The 15,984-nt window shown below is 43.1% G+C and overlaps 1 protein-coding gene across 10 annotated transcripts in view; it reads left to right on the plus strand.

Annotated features, from left to right (window-relative positions):
* The window catches only part of CMKLR1 (chemerin chemokine-like receptor 1), a 36,048-nt gene extending 20,373 nt beyond the window's left edge, over positions 1-15,675 (plus strand). For 4 of the 10 annotated variants that reach the window (XM_061602852.1, XM_061602844.1, XM_061602846.1 and 1 more), the window contains one exon: positions 7,568-15,674. In XM_061602852.1, coding sequence (XP_061458836.1) covers positions 7,571-8,650 — 1,080 coding nt within the window. In that variant the 5' untranslated portion in view covers positions 7,568-7,570 and the 3' untranslated portion in view covers positions 8,651-15,674. Of the gene's footprint in view, positions 1-574; positions 595-1,378; positions 1,459-3,562; positions 3,622-7,567 lie in introns of those variants that run through there. The other 6 variants (XM_061602848.1, XM_061602850.1, XM_061602847.1 and 3 more) reach the window with 4 other exon arrangements.
* Positions 15,676-15,984: the final 309 nt, after the last annotated feature.

The following is a 15,984-nucleotide window of genomic DNA, read 5'->3' on the forward strand; positions in this document are numbered from 1 at the left end:
GTCCCTGGGATTTAGTATGAGGGCTGGTTTGAAAGAATCGAACTGTTTAAAAACGATCCTAAAATCTTGTTATGTAGTTGGTTTGCGATTTAAGAGGTTAATTTGTTTCCGGACACCGTGCCTTGCCTGTTCTAATAAACAGTTTAAAAAGGGTTACAACTTAATTAAGCAAAGCATGAATTGTAAGCAAGGCCTGGCCAATCTACAGAGGGGTTTAGGACTTATTGATTGATTGGGTTTATTTATATGCCACCTTTCCACAGCGACTTGTGCCCAAAGTGGCTTACAACAAGCACTCAAAATAACTCACTCCCCTTTCATGCTGACTTGATCTTAGGATGCTGGAGACATAGGGACCCTGCTGGGACCTGCTCCCCCAAAATTAAGGGGTCTAAGACCCACATGACCCTGGATGACTACACTCCTGGTTAAAACATTTTTTCCCTAAGAATTTGTTTAAAATCCTTTTTTATTCTTTCAGTGAATTTTTCGTCTTGATTCATGAAACCTTGTGGTGTGTCTGTTAATCTACCCAACCCACGCCTAATAGCCAAATCCAACGCTACCAGGAGGTGTTCTCAAGGAGACACAAGGGTGCGTCAGGCTGCTTGGTGGAGGCAGCCAGGGAGAAATGAAGGCATCCATCTGGTGACAGCAAAACATTAATGGGAAGGGGAGGCAAAAATGTAATGGGAATTAGCCCCATTGCTCTTCCTCACACAGCCTGGGGTGCAGCTGGGGAGCCATGGCAGGGGGTTTATAATTTTTCCCATAAATAAACAGTAACTGGGGAGGAGGAGATGAATAGTTTCATGGGGGCTGATAAGGGAAAGGGCTGGTTGGGACAACATTCTGGAATGGGTCTCTGCAGCTGCTTTGTCTTCAAAGTCAAAGCAAGTAGCTTAAGCATGCTCCTTTTTTATAAGGAGACTAACATAACATGAAGAGAGCCAGTGTGGTATAGTGGTTAGAGTACAGTGATGAATTGTGCGGATGCTTTAAAACAAAAAAGGAAGTCCAATCCTGTCAACATGACTGGCAAAAATCTCTTCAGAATCAGAAACACTGCCAAAAACTGTACTCTCCAAAACCACTACCAAGGACTATGCGTAGTCATTTGACCTGTCCCTCCAAAGAATGGTATGGTCAAATACGGTCAAGTGATTCGTAGGGTCTCCAAATGTCGGGATTGATTTGAAGGCAGTCCATTTCCAACATAGCATGTAGTTTGGCCAATAGGTTCCTAACGCAGGACAGGTTGATCTTATGGAGCCACCCAAACAGTGCGGTGACCAGTAATTTTTCTGGGATTGGTAAATAAGATAAATGTATAAAGCAGGTATTCCAGTGACCCTTGCTTGTGTTTTTCTTCATGTAGATGTTAATGGGCAGAGCGGCCAGACCAAACGAATTGAAATTCTCACCCATCCCTAGTACTACGGGGCTCCCTGCCATCAGGTATACAATTTAAAAAACAGGACAGAAAAGGAAAAGGGAGTAAGAGGAAGGGTGGAGGGAAGCAAACTTGGGAAGCAAACTCGGACACTACATCTTAGCGACAGAGTTCTCGTAAAGACCAGCTGGGCTGGAAGCAACTCAAGGAGAGGAAGAGCCAAACATGGCTGGCCTCTCAGCTGAACCGGTGGAGTGGCCCAGCAATCCCATCTCTCTCCCTTTGCTATCGCTTGATGGAACGAATGGATCCTGCTAGACAGTGCTTGAGGAGGAACCTTTTCTTTCAGCTGAGCTGATGGGACTCTGGCGTTTGCATCCAGCTCGTAGGATTCCCAGCGTACCTGCTGGTCTAGATGGATCTTTTAGGAGTGAGTTGGGGAGGTTTTGTTGTTATGCCTCATGAGTCATACAGTATATTGCAGGAGCATAGGGAGATGGCTTCAGACTGTTTGCTCATTCGGCCCACCAGTGGTGTATAACTAGGAATGAACGGATCCGTAGGTTTCTTGTTTTTTCCCAGTCTTTAGTTTTGTTTACCACATTCCCACTTAAAGCAAAAGCAAAAGCCCTCCTGAAAAATTGGTCAGCATTTTAACATAAGAACGTAAGAAGAGCCTGCTGGACCAACTGGTTCGCCACCCTGTTCTCACAGTAGCCAACAAGATGTCTCTGGGAAGCCCACAAGCAGGACCTGAGCTCAGCAGCAACTCTCCTGACTTGTGATTCTCTTAGTGACAGAAAACTCTTTCCAACAAAATTGTTTTGCCTGCAGTCTGAATCCAATAGCCTACCCACCATTCTTCAACCTTGGGCCCCCAGATATTGTCAGACAACAACTCCCATCAACCCCAGCCAGCTTAGCCAATGGCCAAGGATGATGGGAGTTGTATTCCAACAACATCTGGGGACCAGAGGTTGACGAACAGTGGCCTTGACCCAAAGAGCCACACACAAATTCTTTGTACTGTATGCAAGGCCTCTGAACTTACCTTTCTCAAACAACATTCCCCTTCCTGAATATCACACAGCAAACCACAAAGGTCCCTCCTAGTTGAGCACCCCGATCTCAGCGGTTGCCAGCCAGGTGCCTCTAGGAAGCCTACAGACAGAGTTCATAGGCACAGCTGTCCTGCGTGGTTTAGCTATTTTGGCTAAACAGCTGCTGAAGCCACCTTAAGGGACACAGGAAGCCGCATTTTGTTGAATCAGACCCTTGATGCATCTAGCTCAGTATTGTCAATGCTGGCTGACAGCAGCCCACCAGAGTTTCAGGTCTGGGTCAATGCCAGCCCTACCTGGAGATGCTGGGGACTGAACCTTCTGCATGCAGAACAGATCTTCTGTCACTGAGCAATGGCCCTTCCCTAAGAATTTTTGATGATAAGGCATGGGGGGTGGAGGTGGAGAGTAGATCTGGTGTGCCATTCAAAGGGGAGGGGGAATCAAAACTGTCACACAGTGTGCTCAAGACTGCAGGCATATCTGAGACCGCTCCTTCAAGTCCACTCCTTATTTTGCGTCACTGTGTAACACAATCTTACATGAATTTAGATCAGGACTGGCTAACATCTGGACCTCCACATGTTGTCAAACCCCAGCTGCCATCATCCCCAGCTAACATGCACAATGCTCAGGTACAATGGGAGTTGGTTCAGTGGCATCAGGAGGGCCACCCCTGATTTAGATGTTGGTCTAGTCTTCATAATACAAAGGCTCATTCAGTAAGCAGGGTGATGTAACTGTTGGAGACATGGTGTCTCCATTCTTTAGCGTCTAGATATGAAATGTTGATGGCAGAGAGTTGGACAGCAGCTGGATGTAAGGGACTCCAGTTGCATCCAGGAAGGAAGACAGCCATCTTCCTATTTGAGAAAGACACTGTCCTATCGACCATTGTGTTTTATTTTGTGAGGCCTGTTAGGAACTCAGGCCAGCTGGTGGGAGCTTTAGACCTCCAGCCAGATGTTCCACATCTACTTGTGATTTCCATTAATTACATGCCCGGACTGTCTCATAGTCAAATTCTAAGAAACAGCCGGCTTCTGCATGCTAAATCTGGCCTGTTGTTCTCAAGTTCTGACCTTGGTACCTCTTCCTCTCACCCCAGCCCTCCCCACCCTGGATGGTTGGCCAGGTCCCCGATGCAGAAGAAGGAGGCTGATGCAGGTCTGTGTGGTTGCCAGTTAAAAATAAGTTCCTCTGTGTGCAAGTTTAGCTTGGGAGGGTGGGAGAGGCCGCAGAGGCAGCCCTACTATGAGGCAGAGTGTGGCATCATGAAAGGGCGGCAAATCTGTTAGTTATTTAATTTATTATTAGTGGATTTTTACTCCCAGGGAGAGGTGCTTGTGGGATTTTCCCTGTCAAGTACCAAAATATATTGTCCAGCAGAGCCTTGACTTTGAGAGGGCATCAAAATGTCTTGGGCTAGCAGATGTGGTAATAACAGGAGTCAGGTGTTGTACATGTCAAACCATGAAAGAGGTGTGGGATCACAAGCACTGCCCTCACCCCCTCAGCACCCGCTCTTCCCACTTTAACAGGGAAGTTTGAAGGAGGTTTGCAAGTGTCTTTAAATAAATGCAATTACAAGCGTCCCAGCAAAGTTCCCAATTGCAGGGAAGCCTGCAGTGAAAGAGATCTCCATCTTCAGTGCAGGAAGATGACTGGTGGAGGGACCCCACTGTCCAGGTTAGGTGGTAAAACACGTGAAGATTTATGGTGCCTTTGGCTAATTTGCTTTATTTATTTATTTTTATTTATTTATTAAATTTCTATACCGCCCCATAGCCGAAGCTCTCTGGGCGGTTCACAACAGTAAAACTTCAATATACAATAAGCACAAAGAAAACTATTTAAACATACTAAACTACGAAAATACTGGTATACTAAAATGCTGAATTAAAATGTTAAAAAGTTAAAACATAGATGTTAAAATGTTAAAATGCCTGGGAGAAGAGGAAGGTTTTAACCTGGCGCCGAAAAGATAGTAATGTTGGCGCCAGGCATACCTCAACAGGGAGATCGTTCCACAGTTCAGGGGCCACCACTGAGAAGGCCCTTTTTCTTGTTGCCATCCTCCGAGCTTCACACATGTAGAAGCAGAGCCTACTGGAAGCAAGCAGATACTCTTTCAGCAGGCAGCAGCCCCCAGAGAGCAGCTTGTGCAATTTCCTCTCCCCATGCTTAATCCTCTAAACTGCAACTAGAAAGACTGACCTCTCCCACTCCCCATAACACATTCACTGAATCTGTAAATTTTCTTTCAACATATTGATATTAATATTGATATTGTGGGGAGAGAAAAAATTGGGCCAGTAAAAGCAATAGATAGTAGATAAAGAATGCACTTGGATCGATGCTGCCTGTTAGGTCAACAGAATGCTCTCAAGGCAGCACCGGCCAATGGATCCCTGCTGGCAACCAAGTGTTGTTGTTTGTACAATGGCATTGAAATTTGGGAGACAAGACGGCCCTCTTTGCAACTCTAGCTGAAACAATGCTGTTCCAAGAGCATGTTTTGGGCTGTTCCAGTGGAAAACAAGAAACCTTCCCTTATAAAACCTCTTTGTGGTTCTTCTCTGCCACTGTTACAAGGACACACAGCTTGCCTGTTTTTTTCCAAGGTGCTCTGTCCAAATTATCCACTGTGTTGCTACAGGATTCTTGTGGGAGGTTTGAGTCTGAGATGTGTGTGTGTGGCTGCAAATATATATATTTTAAAGACATTTTCATTCTTCCTTGGTGGCCAACCCTGACGGTGGGCAGAAGCTGAGTCAGGAAGTTGGAGGGTTCTAAATCAGGATATCCTGTCTGGTGATTCAGCCAATGTGCTGAGACAGCTTTGTGGAGAGATGAAGCAAGCAGAGCAAGAGCAGCCTGCCTTGCCGTGCAGGCATGGGGGCCCTTCTTGGACTCTGTCATAAAGTCATTGCCAACCACTGCAATGCTGGATGGCGGAGAGGTTAGAACGGTAAACCACAGCTTCTTCACTGTTCACAGCTTCTCTTCTGAGCACCCTGTAAACGTGTCCATCCAAAACGGCAGCTGCTGTTCCCTGAATCTGCTTCGCATGCCATATGAACAGGGCTAGCCCTATCCTTAGAGAGAGTGAGGTGCCTACCTCAAGCACCATATCCTGAAGAGCAGTGATGGCAGCCATCCTAGCTGAGGCCTTCCCCCAACAAATCTCTCCTAGAGGACAAAGCTGTGTGTGCCACATGGGCAACTCTGTACCCCCTAAAGTAGCCTTTTGCCCTCTGGGGTGGTGGAAGGTGCCTTCCTCATTGAAGGAAGATTCAGCTGCTGGTCTAGTCAATATGTGGAATGGTCGTGGTGGTGGCATCTTGTCTCAGGCAGCAAAACATCTTGGGCCTTACGTATGCCAAAACAAAACCTTGCATACTTATAGAGCCTACTACATTTCAGTAGCAGAGGTAGAGAGGGATATGTTTTTAATCCCCCCTCCCAAATTCTCATTCTTAATATCATGGGCTGGACTCTTCCCACAACCTCTATTGCACACTACAAAGGGATCAACTTTGCTTCTGTATGCTTTATACATATACCCTGGAACTACCTGCATCTTCTGCTGACTTGAAAAAGCCAGAAGGATGTTTGTTGATCAGATTAAAGGTACCCTGGAAAACTCTAATTGCCCTACAGACCCAGTGTCACTGGGGCAGGGTATCGCCAACATGTTACCCTGCTGCTGAAAGAATTGCAATGTCTGCGATTAGCTACTGGGCCATGTTCAAGATTCTGGTTTTGCTATACAAAGCACTACACAACTTGGGACCAGGATGCCTGAAAGATCATCTTATCCCTTATATACCCAGTCAAGCACTGTGCTGTGCAGGTGAGGGCCTCCTGCAGATACCATCTTATCAGGAGGTCCATTCTGCGCAACATAGGAAGCAAACCTTTAGTGTGGTGGCACCAACCCTTTGGAATTCCCTCCCCTTAAATATTAGTCAGGCGCCATCTCTGTTATCATTTCGGCGCCTACTGAAGACCTTCCTCTTTCAACAAGCCTTTTAAGTAGAGACCTTATCCCAGTCTGCATCTTTGCTGGAACTGCTTTTTAAGATGTTTTTGAACTTTTTAAAGATGTTTTTAAGATGTTTTGTTTTAACGTATTTTTAAAGATAGCTTGTTTTGATATGTTTTAAAGTCTTTTGCTTTTAAGATGCTTTAAAGTGCTTTTAGAGTTCTTGTTTGCTGCCCTGGACTCCTAGTGGGAGGAAGGGTGGGATATAAATTTAACTAATTAATAAATAGTCTTGATTGAAACTGCAGCCTTTAGCCCTAATCAGGCAGACTGCTCACATGCACAGGGTTCAGCTGAACAGGGAGGAATGCACTCAGCTTCACTCCTTGCAGCATTATGCCTGCCACTTTCCACAAGCTGGAGGGTGAAGTCTCCTCTGCTCGCCACTTCTGACATCTCCCTCCAACCTGTGGAGAGTGACATGGGTGGTAGATCTTAGTGTGCTCGTCCCCACCAGGGAGGGGGCCGAATTCATGACTAAAGTCAAATCTCAAATCCACACTTTCTGAAACAATATGAGAACTGAAAGGCAGCCAGTCTTTGAAATTCACACTTACCTGAATTTTGAGATGCAATTCTCCAACCAAAGAATGTTTACTACAATGCATATATTACAGGAATGTGTGAATAAAAGTGAATATATGAATGAAAATAACATAAGGAAATGCACTGTGTTAGCAGAAATTGCTTGCATATTAGTCCAAACTGCATAAAAAATGTTTATCTGGAGAAATTCACACTAAAATGCTGAGGAATTTAAATCAGGATTTTTTATTTTAAAAAATCACGAATTGCTGCAGAAATGGGGAGAACTGAATTTAAGGTTGGAAAAATGAGAAATGGGGAGAACTGAGATGGCCAGGCATTTCCGTCCCTAGTTCCCATTTGCATATAGGCTACACACACAAGCAGCATGCCTGAATAGGACTTTTCAAATTTCCTGATTGTTCCAGAGGTGGAGGCTCTATCAATCCCCATGGCCTGCCCCTTTCTTTTGGAATCTCTGGCTCTTCTGCCCTTACGTTTGCACAAAGTTAACTTTTTCACCTATCTGTATTCCAACAGGTCATGGAGCTTCTTGATAATTTTTCGGACTATGACTACACTGACTACTATTACCTGAATCATAGCTTCACCACTGGAGAAATCCACAGCAAGGAACAGGCCAGAGACTTCAAGTCCATCGCTCATATCTTCGCTGTTCTCATTTACAGCATCACTTGCCTTCTAGGCTTGCTGGGCAATGGTTTGGTCATTGCAGTCATCACGCTCAAGATGAAAATGTCTGTCAATGCCATCTGGTTCCTTAATTTAGCTGCTGCTGACTTCCTCTTCAATGTCTTCCTGCCCTTGAACATTGTCTACACAGCCATGGACCACCACTGGGTCTTCGGCAGAGGAATGTGTAAAGTCAACACTTTGCTTCTGACTCTCAATATGTACACCAGTGTGTTCTTGTTGACTATGATCAGCTCTGATCGCTGCGTCTCAGTGGTTCTTCCAGTCTGGTCCCAAAACCACCGGAATCCTAAGATTGCATGGTTTCTGTGTGCCATTATCTGGGGACTTGGCTTGTTAATGAGTTCCCCCTCCCTTGTCTTTCGGGACACGAGAATGCATCAAGACCGTGTCTTTTGTTTTAACAACTACTCCTTGTCCAGTTCTCCAGATCATCGCCATCTAGGTGAAGAGAGACATACGACAGTAACCATTGTGCGGTTCCTGGTTGGTTTCATTGTGCCAATGACTGTTATCACGGCGTGTTATGTTATCATTATCATCCGGCTTAAAAGGAACCGTCTTGCCAAGTCCAAAAAGCCCTTGAGAATAATCATTGCCATTATAATGACTTTCTTCTTGTGCTGGTGTCCCTATCACATCTTCCATCTCATGGAGACACAACACCGCTTTTTCAAGATATCCCTCTTTGAGATTGGATTGCCGATTGTCACTGCCATTGCTGTTTCCAACAGTTGCATGAACCCTGTTCTGTATGTCTTCATGGGCCAAGATTTCAAAAAGTTTAAGATGACTGTCCTGTCCAGGCTGGCCAATGCATTGAGTGAGGACACTGTTCATTCAAGTCTCCCTCGGAAGAGCTTCACAAAACCCTCTTCAATGACAGAAAAGGAGACAATTTTAGCCTGAGCTCTGGAACATGTATACAGATCACAATCTGCTGGTCTGCTCACAAAAACAAGAGGCTGAGTAATGCACAGTGGGTTTTCCAGCTAGGATCCAACCCTGTTGTTTTCAATGGTTCCATAAGGAGTGTGGATTTGCCTTAGTGAGTCTGTTTGTGATCACAAGATGGGAACTGGCAAGCTGATTGTTGTTATACCTCATATCCATACAGTACCATCATTTATCCTTATAACAGCCTCGCAAAGGCTGTGTCATAAGCACTTCCCATTCACATGTCTAGATTTCATGTCCAATGAGGATTTGAACCTGAGCCTTCAAAATTCATCCTCTACATTCAGCACTAGTCCTCAGCAATAAAAATACAGGAGCTATGGAATAAACACACCTCAAACATTTGAAAGTTTAGGGTAGCTTTTCAAGTCCGGATGCCCCTCAGAGCAGAGAGAGGCTTGTTTAAAAATAATGTTTAAAAAACATAATATGTTTCTTTGCAAATGCGCACATGGATGACAGTGTGCAGAAGCAAGCAGGCAGGCAGGCAATACTGGCTCCAAAGTTCCAAAGCAATACCAATATCCTCAGATTCATACCACCACAAAACCATTAGCAACTCCACCAAACCATGTATACCTGGTGTAGGCTATTTATTCTAAATATCTGAAATGTATTTCAAGTCATAGTGAATTAGTTCCCATTTTCCACTACCAATGACAAAGCCATTATCAAATCCTAGAGGCAGGGACACTTTGTGTAACAGAATGGTGCAAATGGGACCTGCAACAAAATGTTGCAGTATGGCATACTTTTCCTGTTCAGAAAGCCATCCATCCATGCTGTCTTCCAGGATGCTCCATTTCCATTTCCCCTCCCCCTAGTATTCTGCCCACCCAACAGTCAGTCAGTATTCTGTGCTCAGCTAGCATGCCCAGTCCTCATGTGCAATAGGGCTTTATTATAAGAGCATAGGTGACTTACCCATGGTGCTCCAGACATTGCTGGATGCCACCTTTTACCAGCCCTATCCACCGTGGCCAATAGTAAGGTTGATGGGGGTTCTAGTCCCACAGTAACTGAAGAGCAACAGGTTTTCCACCCATGGAATGCTTGAAGATCAATAAAACAAATCTTCTAGCCACATGCAGCACAGAAGAGCTTTATACTGCCTGCTCATTTTCAAATGTATCTGACAAAGCATGAGGTCTAGGAACTTGTCCCTTAAAAAAAGAAAGCTAAGACTATCAGATCTCATTTGTTAGATTCTACTGCACGGGCATCTGATTCTCAGTTGTCAGATATAGGAAATGACCCTCTCTGAGTTCTCATACTCAGGAAAACCCATTTTTCCCCAATGGAGGATTTGAGTCAAGTGGAAGGTATGTGAATCCCTCCCCCTTGCTATAAATCATGCTTCAGGGATTCGTTGTTTCATATAGCCTGTCAGGCAACTTTCTTGCTCTCCTTGTTGTCTTTTCTGTAAGATTTCATAGTCCATTAATAAATCTTTTCTAGAAAAGTTGGGCTGTGCCAGTCTGTCTATCTAATTTCATGCACAGTTAATTTGGGAGATAATTCATGATTTCACTGGCTGGACTGTGGCAGTGAGCAAACACCAGCACCGGGATTATACAGAGAAACGTTGATTTCACTAGCTCAATATCCAGCAAAGTGCTATTGTGCAAGAGCTCCTTGAATTGTATATGGAAAGAAATGGGGAGTTAGACTGACTTTGTGAAATGTTTTTCTGTTCCAAATGCTTGACCGCTATGTTCTTTGGAACAGTTGCCCAGGGCAGCCTGTGAGGATCCCACCTCAGACCACCACCTGTCAGGTCCTTCCAGTCAGGATCCTGGTTTTTATTTGTTCTCTTACCGGCTCTAGCACAGATCTTGCAAGATCCCACTGCTAGGCAGCAGCACCAGCCATTCCCTATTTCACAATATTGCCTGGGGATTTTGCCTTAGTCTCCTTCTGGCTTATTGTTACTTTGTGTCTGGGTGCACTTGCAGGCCACACACCCCCTGTATCTTTGTGCCAATAAAGCATACAGCCCTGGGTTGCCCTGGATACTTGATGATACACTATCTCTTCACCGCTGCCACCATTTGATACTGTTTCTCCACCTTGGTAATTACCCTGCCCACCCTTCTGGTCTGTGAAAGCCCCAGCCAAGGATCAGGCTTTTGGTAAACCAAGAAAATATTTATTTATAAATACCAGGAAATAACAAGATTACTTAAGGTATATGTAACAAGCGTATGGTTTCATATATTGTGTTCCTCTTTATGTTTCTAGTCATATATAATCTGCCTCAATACCAGCCAAATATAATCCAACCCATAACCAACTCCAACCCACAACAACCGACCCACAACCAACTGTCATCCTCTCATTTATACCTTCAGCCACTCAAATGCTCAGCCAATCATCATCCAGCATTCTAGCCCATGTACTCCCCCCTCTCATTCAATCCACTTATAATGTATACTTTAATAAACTCGCACTTACCATATTTACAGTTATCAAAATACAGGGGCATCACACAGCCCCACACCACCCTCCTGTTCCTTATCTCCCCAACCCCCCCAATATTTTAAAGTACCCCTGGAATATAATGGTGATATTCAGCGCTAGGCCTACTCAAAGTTGACCCATTGAAGTTAATAAACATGATTAACATTTATTCATTAATTCCAGTGGATCTATTCTGAGTAGGACTTAGCTGAATACAACCCTATTTCTGGTGAGGTAGACAGAATTCCACTTCATATATGGTAAATGACCACACTTAAGCTTCTCTGAGGAAACCATGAGGGGAAAAAATGATTGATAAAGGATCTTTCTGAGGCAAAAGTTTGCCTCTTATGGTAAATAATTTATTTTAATAACAATAACAGTTTTATCATTTATATTATACATAGCAATTCAACAAAACATGAAAATACATTGCACTATCTAAAATAGACACGTTCTTCCTGAAGACTATGAAAGGCTGATATTCTGAAGAGTCTCTTTACTTCTAAAAGTTTCCCTCAGAAGGAAAACTTTTTTTAAAGCTTCTTCTGAGGTAAAAGTTCCTCTTCAGAATTTAAAATTTCTTCTGAGGTTCTGCTCTGAAGCAAAAGACACCCTCTGTTGAGCTAAAAGTTCTTCATGTTCTTTTCCTTCTGCTACATCAGAAGGAACTTTAACTTTGCACTAAAAAGCTGGAGAATTTTCATGAGGATTTAAAAAAAAAAAAACTTCCGTAGAGAGGGGCAAGAAATTTAATTCAGTTTACACTTCAAACCAAATCTGTCAAATTTGCACTTTCCAAAACAATATGAGAACTGAAACACAGCCATCCATCAAAATTCACGCTTATTCAAATTTTGCAGTGCAGTTCACCTACCAAACCGTATTTACAAAAATGCATGTGATAGGGGAAAGGGTTCATAAAAATAAATATATGAGTGAGAATAACATAGAAAAATGCATTCTATGGCAGAAAATGGCTTGCAAAAATGTGTTTATTAGATGTAAATTGCACTAAAAAGCTGGAGAATTTTCATCAGGATTTTAAAAAAAATCACAAAGTGCTACAAAAATGTGGAGAGTTGAATTTAAGATTGGAAAAATGAGAAACTGAGAGGACAGAAATTGACAGACATTTCCATCCCTAATTCGGAGGTAAAAGTTCTGCCATGAGAGGAAACAATGATATTTAAAGCCTTTTCTGAAGTAAAACATCCTCTCCAGATGGAACGAAAGATCTGATTTGTAGTGGTTCAGGTGTTGGACTTTCTTCTTCTTGGCAATCACTTGTGACCGAGTAAGATTGTCTTCCAAAATATAGTCTTTATCGATGGATCCGTCTGAATCTGTATCCACCGCCGATGTACCAGACCATGACTAGGGGCTTCTGGACTACGACCTGGGAGGCCAGGGTTCGAATCCCCACACAGCCACGAAGCTACTTGGGTGACCTTGGGCCAGTCACTGCCTCTCAGCCTCAGAGGAAGGCAATGGGAAACCACCTCTGAATACAGCTTACCATGAAAACCCTATTCAGAGGGTCACCATAAGTCAGGATCGACTTGAAGGCAGTCCATTTTCATTTTGCCTTAGATGTGTGGATGCTCCTTTGGCTAGTTTTTTCATGAAGCACCTGTTCTGAAGATGCCACCATTTTTGGTCCCTTTTTCTGACAGAAGCAGCCACAGAACCTTCCGGCTCTCCCTGGGATGCTGTTGCTTGTTTCTCAGTAGCTCGCAGAGCGCTCCACAGGCATCTTTCCCTGGGATGTTGCAAATAACAACAAGAAGCAATACTGAGCGCTTCAGTGCTTTTAATCTGCAGAGTGTTTAGCACAGTTTAGCTAATGAATCAAAGTGTCAGAGAAAAAGGGCAAACCTTGTTCCTGGGAGGGAGACGAGTAGGCAACAAACGTTATTACTCTCTGAAGCAGCAGGCTGGTGTTCCACTGGGGGAAGTTGCTCACAGGGAACCAACTCTCTCCTGGGATGCTACAAAAAACTGCAATTTCGTGGGCCGGTGTAGCTATCTTGTGCATAGGGATATGTGGGTTTCCCCTCATTCACTGCATTTATTTACTCCAATTATTTATAAGTAGCTTTTCAGGGCCAAGCTCTCACAAAATATATGGGGTGTGTGTGGGAGGGGGACAATACAACCTCAGGGAGAATGTGAAGCACTGGGTGGATACAAACAAATGTGTGCATGAACAGTAAGGAATTAGATCACCAGGATTCTCAAGGAAAAGCAATGGTCAAAATATATGTTTTTAAGGCCTTCTGAAATTCCAGAACTGGAGGGTGCGCACACATGCTACCTGGAAAACAGTTTGTTTGTTTGTTTGTTAAATTTATATCCTGCCGTTCCTCCCAGAAAGAGCCCAGGGTGGCAAAAAAACCACTAAAAGCAGTTTAAAACATCTTTAAAGCAAAAGAGCTTAAAACATATGAAAACAAAACTTTAAAAACATATGAACAAAACATCTTAAAACATCTTTAAAAAACAGTTTTTAGAAGATCTTAAAAGTCAGTTCCAGCACAGATACAGACTGGGATAAGGTCTCTACTTAAACGGCTTGTTGAAAGAGGAAGGTCTTCAGTAGGCACCGAAAAGACAACAGAGATGGCACCTGTCTAATATTTAAGCGGAGGGAATTCCAAAGAGTCGGTGCCACCACACTAAAGGTCTGCTTCCTGTGTTGTGCTAAACAGACCTCCTGATAAGATGGTATCTGCAGGAGGCCCTCACCTGCAGAGCGCAGTGATCGACACCTGTAGAAGCCATCACCAATAAGTACCTGACTGATGTGCTCACAAACCTAACTGATTTGGCAGGCCCACAAGCAGGACCTCAGATTAGGGTTAACAGGTCAGAAGCATCCCAAACCCTGAGATTTCAGGGGTGGGCCCCAGTGATGTCACAGGGTGGGCCCTCTACTTGGGTTGCCATATTCCAGTTCCACAAATCCGGGCAGACTAATTTGCATGTTATGCAAATTATTTGCATATTAATATTTGGATTGTCCAGTTGTTTTGCTTTTGTGCCTAGGAATTACCACCAAAAACTGGGGAAAGATGTGAGAAATCTTTTTTTTAAAAGCAACATTTTCAGCCTTAAATGCCTAGCCTCTAGTTTCCAACACTATGGAATATTTACTGATTGATTAAGAGGATTTATATCCTGCCCTTCTGCTATTAAAAACAGAGCTCAGCACAGCTTACACATATAATAAAAACAATAAAAATACACAATCAATATAAAAACATAATAAAAACACAAAATAGCAACAAACATAAAGTAAGTCAGGGCATCAGTATGGTTAACCATTACATATATGATATATTTCAGAGATGTGGTGGGTGGAGAAAAACAAGAAGCCAAAACGTTAGGAAAAAGAGTCTTTCACACCACATGCTCAGTTCTAAATATTGTTGCAGCAAGTTTTACAAGTTCCTCCAGTATTCCACTGGAGCAGGCACTCAGACATTCAAAGTATCTGCATATTTCTTAGGTTTTATAAAAGCAGAGCTTTGCTTAACTCAAAATTTCTTCTCCCTCTGATCAACCACATCTACACAGGTTCCACCTCCATACTCAAAATGAAACTGGGCCTGGAAGTGTGCAACAACCCCACACATACCTTGCTAATTAGATTACCAATGCCAGGATGTCTGTCTTATCGACTACTCTCCTGCTTCACCCCTCCCCCCCGGGCATCATGAAAGACCCAGTCCTGGGTTCAGAAAGAAAATAAATATCTGGTCCTCTTCAAAGTATTGATAAGCCTCTTGTTTTAATTAAAATAATAATTATAAATTCTTGCTCTTATCACTAATGGGAGTGCATATGCTGCTGTTGCTTCCACGGCTTTAACGGAGTGAGGTTAAAGATAAGTAAAATGCAAATAGGAAAAAAACAACACAAAAGGCAGTCACACTTTCCTAAATGTAATACCATACCAACCACAACAAGATTCCTATGAGTAAGGCAGAAAACTCAGCATCCCACAGTCAGGATTCATAACCAAAAACCCAAACTAAAAAAATCCTAGCAGCCAGTCAGCCAAGGTCACAGAAATCCCCATGCAGCACAACCTGACCTGGGGACTGCAGTTAATGCAGAATGCTGCAGCACAATTGCTGACATGAGTGAGATCCTATCAGCACATAATACCTCTGCTCTGAAATCTGCATTGGTTGCTGATTTGCTACCAGGCCAAGTTCAAGCTGTGCTTTCCATGTTATGGGTGCCACATAGTACTTGTTCTGCTCTTGTAAGAAATCAGTCCTGCAAAGTGGCAGCACCTACGCTTTGGAACTCCTTGCCTATTGACATTAGGCAGATGCCTCTTTTCAGCACCTGCTAAAATCAGTTTTCTTGAGGCAAGCCTCTCCAGGCATGTGGAAGCTATTGTGTTTTAAAGCTGTTTTTAACTCATTGTTTGTTTTATTATTTTGAATGTTTTTAAGTATCTGTCCTTAACACTTTTGCCAATAATTTTATTGTTTTAATTCTTTCTGTAAACCGCTTTGAGATCTTTTACAATAAAGCGATATATCAATGTTGTAAATAAAAATACATAAATAAATGCTGGAGTCACTGTGGCCCTTGAGTCTCTTCCCACTTTTAGGAACCAAGGAATCTGCCTTATACTGATTCAGGCCATTTCGTACCATGATTTCTTAAATGCAACACCATACCAACCACAACAAGATTCCTTTTTATTATTATTATTATTATTAATTTTTATTCAAATTTTCAAAGACAAAAAAAAACACAAAACAAAAATAATTAAACAATAAAATAAAATGTTGACTTCCGATTTG

Source organism: Rhineura floridana, chromosome 19 (assembly GCF_030035675.1).
Source record: "Rhineura floridana isolate rRhiFlo1 chromosome 19, rRhiFlo1.hap2, whole genome shotgun sequence".
Taxonomy (NCBI): Eukaryota; Metazoa; Chordata; class Lepidosauria; order Squamata; family Rhineuridae; genus Rhineura; species Rhineura floridana.